We start from the raw sequence: 9107 nt of genomic DNA, 5'->3' as shown, positions 1-9107 counted from the left end.
TTGAAAGTGTAATCAACAGTACATTACTAATGACCTCATTCAATTACTGGGAATAAAATTCAGCTGTAGTTTATTAGAATGTATTTCTCTTACTGCACTTCAGGTTTCTCTGGGGCAGCCCTTGAAAGTTTTGTCTAAAACCATCCATCCATTCCATCCATCCATCCATTGTCCATAACCGCTTATCCTGTGCAGGGTCGCAGGCAAGCTGGAGCCTATCCCAGCTGACTATGGGGGAGAGGCAGGGTACACCCTGGACAAGTCATCAGATCATCACGGGGCTGACACATAGAGACAAACAACCATTCACACTCACATTCACACCTACGGTCAATTTAGAGCCACCAATTGGCCTAACCTACATGTCTTTTGACTGTGGGGGAAACCGGAGCACCCGGAGGAAACCCACGCGGACACGGGGAGAACATGCAAACTCCGCACAGAAAGGCTCCTGTCGACCACAGGGCTCGAACCCAGAACATTCTTGCTGTGAGGTTACAGTGCTAAACACTACACCACCAAGTTAGGAACCTGTAAACCTTAAGGATCCCATGCAGAACTCTTTTCTCCTTAAAGTGCATTCAGGATTCGGTTGCATTCCCAGTTCATGTACTGAATATAGCCATTTCTTTAAACACAATTCAGTTCACCTACACTATATTCACAAAATGTTGCAGCAAAGTTGGATGCACACATTTGTCTAAAATGTCTTTGTATGCTATAGCATTATAATTTCCTTTCAGTAGAGTTCAATGGGCCAAACCTGTTCCAGCATGATAAAGTGAAGACATGGTTTGCCAAGGTCAGAGACCTCAACCCCACTGATCACCTTTGGGATGAACTGGAATGCTGACTGTACCCCAGGCCTTCTTACCTTACATCAGTGCCTGACAATCACTAATGGGCTTGTGGCTGAATGAGCAAATCCCCAGTGCCACATCCAAAAATCCAGAAGACTGGAGGTTATTATAGCAGCACAAAGGGGACTAAATCTGGAATGGGATGGTCAACAAACACATATGGGGTGAGGGATGGGGGTGATGATCAAGCGTCCACAACCTGTTGATCATATAATCTACACTCACCGGCCACTTTAAAAGGAACTTGTTCTTGATTCTAAGGTTGCTGTTCTTAGCTGGCAGGAGTGGAACCCAACATGGTCTTCTGCTGTTGTAGAAGATGCTTTTCTGCTCACCGCAGTTGTAAAGAGTTGCTATGAGTTTCTATATCCTTACTGGCAGCTCGAACCAATCTGGCCATTTTCCTCTGACCTCTCTTATCAACAAGATGTTTCCAATCACAGAACTGTCGATCACCATTCGCACCATTCTGTTTAAACTCTAGAGACTGTTGTGTGTGAAAACCCCAGGAGATCAGCAGTTTCTGAAATATTTAAACTAGTCCATCTGGCTGAAACCAACACCCATGCCACAATGAAAGTTACAGAGATCGGAATTTTCCCCATTCTGATGTTTGAAGCGAACATTAGCTCAAGCTCTTGATTTGTATCTGCATGATTTTAGGCATTTGTGCTGCTGTCAAGGGATTGGCTGATTAGATAACTGCATAAAACAGCATGTGTATGGGTGTTCCTAATAAAGAGTCTGGTGAGTGGACATAAAACACCTTTGAGAGATCTGTGGCTAAATCATACTCAAAGATTTTGTTTTGTGGTATTTTTCCTTCCCTCGCTTCAGCAGGAAGCTTCACATATGAATGAATATTTCGAGTAAACAAAAACACTTTCTGTGAAATGGCACCTAGGTCACTATAAATCATTGGCCTTACAAGATAATGAGCTTTTATTTTTATCATACTGAGATATTAGAGGTACGTGATTATAGACCGTGAACTCTAACATTAGCTGTGATTAAAGACATCAAAGACTTGAGATGCAGCTCACCCAATCAAGCTTTAATTGCTACTGATATCTATAGAAACCATGCACAACCATGGGGTGTCGTTGCAGGAGTGTTCAAAGGCATTCGTCACTGTTATACTGTACCATAGTTACACCAGAATGTTTATTTGCTTTCTACAATCTGTTCAACTTTAAAATATTATTGGTAAAGACATAATGAATTCCTATGAATATCTAATTGAATATATCAGAGGGTTGGCATGGTGGTGCAGTGGTTAGCACTGTCGCCTCACAGCAAGAAGGTTACGGGTTTGAACCTCATGGCCGACAAGGGGCCTTTCTGTGTGGGGTTTGCATGTTCTCCCCGTGTCTGTGTTTTCCTCTGGGTGCTCTGGTTTCCTTCACCGTCCAAAGACATGCAGTTAGGCTAACTGGCTACTCCAAATAGTTCGTGACCAGAGGCGTGGTTAGCCGGCCGTACTTACTTAGCCAAGAAACCCTAGAAAAGGGGACCCAACCCAGAACACACTGGATGAGCGAAAAAGAATTTATCAGATGTCTGAGTATGAAAGTACTTGGTGATGTAAATGTACAAAGCAGGGGCTACATTGGAGAACTACAGTTGTAAACTTTTCTCACACCACTGTTTATTTTTTATATACAGATGGGTGACATAGTCAAGGAAAAAAAATATCATACAGTGTGTTAGCAACATGTTGGGACATTGAGAGTCACCAGAAACAGCATTTTCCCACAATATCAGGGCTCGACATTAATGGTAGTTTGACTGTCCGGGACAACCAAATGTTTGGTCCAGACAAGTCAAATCCGCATTTGCCTATTTGACAGGATATTTGTTAAAAATCAGCATTTTTATAGTAATTATTCAAGAGTTACACCAATAAAGTCCCAACAAAGCTAGTTCAATCCTCTCAGTGATCCAGCCGTGTTATTGTTTACGAAATTCTGGGGAAGCCGAGCACAGCAGGTGCTTGGGTAAAAATAACCACATCGCAATATCTAATTATAGATTATTAGACTCTGAATTCATCAAAATTGGAGAAATGGTGATCAGATACCTCATCTCATCTCATTATCTCTAGCCGCTTTATCCTTCTACAGGGTCGCAGGCAAGCTGGAGCCTATCCCAGCTGACTACGGGCGAAAGGCGGGGTACACCCTGGACAAGTCGCCAGGTCATCACAGGGCTGACACATAGACACGGACAGCCATTCACACTCACATTCACACCTACGGTCAATTTAGAGCCACCAGTTAACCTAACCTGCATGTCTTTGGACTGTGGGGGAAGCCAGAGCACCCGGAGGAAACCCACGCAGACACGGGGAGAACATGCAAACTCCACACAGAAAGGCCCTCGCCGGCCACGGGGCTCGAACCCGGACCTTCTTGCTGTGAGGTGACAGCGCTAACCACTACACCACCGTGCCGCCCGATCAGATACCTCAATAAAATAAATATCTGTGGTGAATCTTCATTTCATTTGGACATTTGTTGTATTTTTCTTTTGTACCGTGCACATTAACCATCGCAAATGTCGTAAAATATTTTGCGGGAATTTTACGACAGTGCCGGACTCACTTACGGTTTGTTTTCATTCAAAACGTGATTCTGTCACCCTTATCATATCCCACTTGTTTTCTTTTGGTTTCATTTCTTGAATTTAATTTATACTTCATGTTTTATTGGATTAATCAAGATTTAACTTTATTTTCTCCAGGAGCTCTGAATTTGGGTAAGTCTAACTTTTAAAACTGTAGATCAGGTAATGAGGCACTGGATAGTTTTTGTTTATTGTTACAGTTAAAGTTTGAGTTTTATTGAAAAAAAAATTATAAATCATTAAAGCATGACGATTATCATAGCTATACCTGCTTTTTGATAAACACTGTTAATCACGTTCTGTTCACTGAAATAGTAAATACATAGTAATAATAAAAAGGTCATGGTCAGGACAAGTGAAAATTTTTACTGGATTAAAAAATTAATGATGCTGAGCCCTGAATATATTTCCTCTGCTGGTGTTTTGATGATGGAGGTGGAGAGCTCTGTCTAACATGTTAGCCCTCAATTGCTTTTAGATCTGGTGACTATGAAGGCCATAAAATATGATGTATCATTTTCATACTCATCAGACCATTCAGTATGAACTCATGCCATTTTTATCCCCCCCATCCCTTCCCATCCTGGAAGACATCAAGCGCATCAGAATAGGAATGTTTCATCATAGGATAAAGATGATGAATCAGAAGAGCTTTGTATTGATTTGCAATGAGCCTTCCCTCTAAGAGGACCTGTGGACCCATGCCAGCAAAATGAATAAACGCTCCCCGCACAGTCACACACCTGAAGTTTTTTCCCCTTTAGACTCACTTATCTGTATATACTTTGTTTTAAACTGTGGTGTTAGGACATGACTGTTCTAGTCCGCTAAAAATCTGCTATGTTTTGCCAAAATACAATGCAATTCGAAAGACATCTAAAGCTCTACCAGTCTGACTTTAGATGAAAAGCGTGTATGTTTTAACCTGGAAATATTGAAGCTTAGGATTTTGGATTCTGTTTGTTGTTGCATGAGAAACAATGAACTTTGTCAGTTAAGGAGAGGACACAAGTCAGTCAGTAGTACTGGAGGTGTGTCAGTTCACATCAAAGTAGGTGATGATGATATACATCATGACGTACAGTGATAATGACATCTCATCTCATCTCATTATCTCTAGCCGCTTTATCCTTCTACAGGGTCGCAGGCAAGCTGGAGCCTATCCCAGCTGACTACGGGCGAAAGGCGGGGTACACCCTGGACAAGTCGCCAGGTCATCACAGGGCTGACACACAGACAACCATTCACACTCACATTCACACCTACGGTCAATTTAGAGTCACCAGTTAACCTAACCTGCATGTCTTTGGACTGTGGGGGAAACCGGAGCACCCGGAGGAAACCCAAGCGGACAGGGGGAGAACATGCAAACTCCGCACAGAAAGGCCCTCGCCGGCCACGGGGCTCTAACCCGGACCTTCTTATTGTGAGGCGACAGCGCTAACCACTACACCACCGTGCCGCCCGTTTTACATTTTGTTTGATAAATTATTAATCAGGTACTAATCAAATAATCACATCCACTTACAGTAAACACATTCCATGAAAACATATTAATACTAGGTTGTAAGTTTGTAAGGTTTTTTAATCACCATTTCACTGATTGTTTTGACGAGTTCATGCTTTACTTTCATGTTTGTGGTGCATTGCACCATCCATTGTGCATTCTCGCTCTCCCAACACCACACACATCCAAAGTGTGTGCAACGGTTTTTGTGCTGTCGTGCACACAGTAACAAAACAGAACCTTTAAGCTGAGAGTTGTAGTAATTCATTTATTTGTCTGAGTGTAGTGGTTAGCACTGTCGCCTCACAGCAAGAAGGTTCTGGGTTTGGTGGCTGACGGCGGCCTTTCTGTGTGAAGTTGGCATGTTCTCCCCATGTCTGTGTGGGTTTCCACCACGGTTGCTTGTCTCTATGTGTGTTAGCCCTGCGATGATCTGGCGACTTGTCCAGGGTGTACCCCGCCTCTCACCCATAGACAGCTGGGATAGGCTCCAGCTTGCCTGCACAGGATAGATGGATGGATGGATGGATGGATGTTTGAGGTGTGCTTTGTCTACTTCTGCGTCAACCATGAATACAATAAACGCCAGCAAAACTCAACGACATGTTGGCAATGTGCTTTTTATTTCAGACATAATCGACATAATCCTGAAGTAATAGTTGCGCACACAAACAAATATGAGTAAATGGTGTTTTCCATTATTCTTGTGTGAGTTCCTAGACTAATAAACTAAGGCAATCCACAGTCCCATAGTGTGTGCTCACAAACTGTATAGCCTACTGACTGGACACACACTTAAATGCCACATGTTGTGCGTTTTATGAATGCTTGTATTTTGTTCAGTCCGGAAACAGGGGTGATCCTCACGCTTTCACGCAGCTGCTGGGGTCGAGGGTGAGAATGACGGCAGCCTCACACCGGAATGTCGAGTCCCGCATCAGTTCACAGCTTTGCAGGTCGGGCAAAACGTCCTTCACACAAATAGGCTGCATGGAAATTGAAAGAAAGAAAGAAAGAAAGAAAGAAAGAAAGAAAGAAAGAAAGAAAGTTACACTGTAGCTACATCACTTCAAAATGGCACTACATTTGCAAATAAATTCGCACGGCCACTTCTACAGCTCGTACATTCCTCTGCGCATGCGCAGTTTGTTTCCAGTGTGGTGCTGAAAGAACAGCTCCGAACTTTAGGAACCCAAAGACAACGCCTAAGGTCTTTCTTTCTTTCTTTCTTTCTTTTCCCCCCAGGAAAGACTATGGAAATACAATAAAAAAAAAAATAAGACGATTATTTTTTATTTGGAATATTTGCACTTAATCTGGAAAACTATTAGAAGTAGTGCTTTTTCAGCATCATGCTGCTTATATTTCACTGGACAGCTTATAATAATAATAATAATAATAATAATAATAATAATAATAATAATCAGCTAAATAGTTGACTTCTGGTTATTTTTTGAATGAAAGTTATTTCTGAGCATCATCTAAAACAACTCCAAACCTTGTGCCTGTTTCTGTTCTTTCTACAATTATACAAATGTGTTGTTTCTCAGTGAGTAGGAATGAACAGATTTGTTTTATCCCTCACTTGTTTAAACGAATGAATATAAATGCACAGTAGGGTAACTGAAAGCTTACCATATTTTTCAAAGCGAAGTTGTGCGAGTTTGTCTGTAAGACTGCGTTATTCTGGGTGAAGTCTCCGCTGTCCCGTGCGCCCGGTTCATCTCTTCTGATGGCTGATCTCCGGATTCCTGAAAGCAGCCCCGATGCTCTACCGACTGAGTAATAACTGGGTCCGGCTGCTTGTTTGTACCAGGCTTCGGCTGGTGTGTGAACAGCAAGCACACAAATGACAAGAAGGAGCAAAGCACGCTCGTCAGACCTCCCCATGGTTAAAGACTGAGGAGCAAAGACGTTTTCAGCAGATGCTTATTTGGCCCGAAATTCGGACTTTATATAGCAGCCCAGTGGTCGTGCTCACATTTCGTCAACTTCATTTGGGTGATGATTCATTTCCGTTAACATCAATAGAGCCAAGCCCAGTGGTACAGCTCCTTCTGAATTCATTCTCTCTCACTCCAGAGAGGAAAAAAGATGACTAAAACTAAACAGGAACCATTTCTTATCCCTGGAGTGAGACTTTCAGTGGTACGATACGTATTTCACCTATGTGCATAAAGTTTATCTTTACCCAAAAGGGTAATTACAGTACAATCATATCAGGTGGTGTACCTGGAGGCATGGTGGTGTAGTGGTTAGCACTGTCGCCTCACAGCAAGAAGGTCCGGGTTCGAGCCCAGCGGCCGACGAGGGCCTTTCTGTGTGGAGTTTGCATGTTCTCCCTGTATCTGCGTGGGTTTCCTCTGGGTGCTCTGGTTTCCCCCACAGTCCAAAGACATGCAGGTGAGGCTAATTGGTGGCTCTAGATATCCACGTTAGCTAACTATGGCTCCAGTACATCATTGAGCCATGATTTCTGGCCCCCCATCCAAAACAACAACAAAACATTCCATTCAATAGAAAAATGCTGAAAATGTTTAATAGTCGGGGCGGCACGGTGGTGTAGTTGTTAGCACTGTCGCCTCACAGCAAGAAGGTCCCAGGTTCAAGCCCAGCAGCCAGCGAGGGCCTTTCTGTGTGGAGTTTGCATGTTCTTCCTGTGTCTGTGTGGGTTTCCTCTGGGCGCTCTGGTTTCCCCCACAGTCCAAAGACATGCAGGTGAGGCTAATTGGTGGCTCTATATATCTAGATATCCACGTTAGCTAACTATGGCTCCAGTATGTCATCGAGCCATGATTTCTGGCCCCCCATCCAAAACAACAACAAAACATTCCGTTCAATAGAAAAATGATGAAAACGTTTAATAGTCGGGGCGGCACGGTGGTGTAGTGGTTAACACTGCTGCCTCACAGCAAGAAGGTCCTGCATTCGAGCCCAGCGAGGGCCTTTCTGTGCAGAGTTTGCGTGTTCTCCCCGTGTCCATTTGGGTTTCCTCTGGGTGCTCTGGTTTCCCCCACAGTCCAAAGACATGCAGGTTAGGCTAATTGGTGGCTCTAAATTGACCAGATGTGAATGGTTGTTTGTCTCTACGTGTCAGCCCTGCGATAACTTGGCGACTTGTCCAGGCGACTGGTCTCGCCCATAGTCAGCTGGGATAGGCTCCAGCTTGCCTGCAACCCTCTAGAACAGGATAAGCAGCTGGATGTTTAATGGTCTAATGCCACAATTCAGTATTACACAGTTAACAGTCCCCCCCCACACACACTTTTAGTACCTATTTTCTAACATGTATAATGTATTTCAAAGCAAACCCCTGAATTTGGTTACACTGTGTTCACTATGATTTCCAAGGGTGCCAATAATAGTGGCACGTTTTTGTTGAAATTTATTTCAATTAACGGTTGCGTTTTTCTCATTCTTCAGTGTGAGATGAACTGACTTCACCAAAAGGTGGATTTTTTCTAACCCTTTTTCCTAAATCTTTACAAAGGGTGACGATAATCGCAGAGGGCACTGTATACATGTATATGGACTGCGGCCAGTGGCTCTCTCAGAAAGCTCCAGAAACACTCCAGCAAGCAAGAGCCAGTCACCCAAGCTTACACTTCACGCCCGAGGGTCTCATTCCAGGACCGAGAGTGCACACACATCTACTGCAATCTCACTTTTAAGACAAGAAATATCGTAATTTTTTTCGCACTGTACCTCTGGAGCCTGTTTCCAGCAGCACCCTATGAGAGCTTAACATTCATTCAGTAGGTGTGGCTGACAGTTCTGGCTCAAAGATGTCAGCCATTCAGAACGAAGCTCTTTACATATTTAATACTTAAAGGCACAGCCGTAAAATCAGCCTGTCTTATCCTATAGGGTTTTCATAAGGTCTGATGATTGACTTGGCCAGTCTAAAGTGGCATGAGAAAAATCTCATCTCATCTCATTATCTCTAGCCGCTTTATCCTGTTCTACAGGGTCACAGGCAAGCTGGAGCCTATCCCAGCTGACTACGGGTGAAAGGCGGGGTACACCCTGGACAAGTCGCCAGGTCATCACAGGGCTGACACATAGACACACACAACCATTCACACTCACATTCACACCTACGGTCAATTTAGAGC

The 9107-nt window shown here is 43.5% G+C and overlaps 1 protein-coding gene across 1 annotated transcript; it reads right to left on the bottom strand.

The window, feature by feature from the left end:
* Positions 1 to 5855: 5855 nt before the first annotated feature.
* LOC132869022 (neuropeptide B-like) lies at positions 5856 to 6882 on the bottom strand. The gene is made up of 2 exons (XM_060902381.1): positions 6628 to 6882; positions 5856 to 5978 (listed from the first exon to the last, which is right to left on the bottom strand). The coding sequence occupies exons 1-2, from the start codon at positions 6880 to 6882 to the stop codon at positions 5856 to 5858; spliced, it is 378 nt and encodes a 125-aa protein (XP_060758364.1).
* Positions 6883 to 9107: the final 2225 nt, after the last annotated feature.

Source organism: Neoarius graeffei, chromosome 20 (genome assembly GCF_027579695.1).
Source record: "Neoarius graeffei isolate fNeoGra1 chromosome 20, fNeoGra1.pri, whole genome shotgun sequence".
NCBI lineage: Eukaryota > Metazoa > Chordata > Actinopteri > Siluriformes > Ariidae > Neoarius > Neoarius graeffei.
The sequence above is the reverse complement of the archived record's forward strand: the minus strand, read 5'-3'. Positions and strand labels throughout refer to the sequence as shown.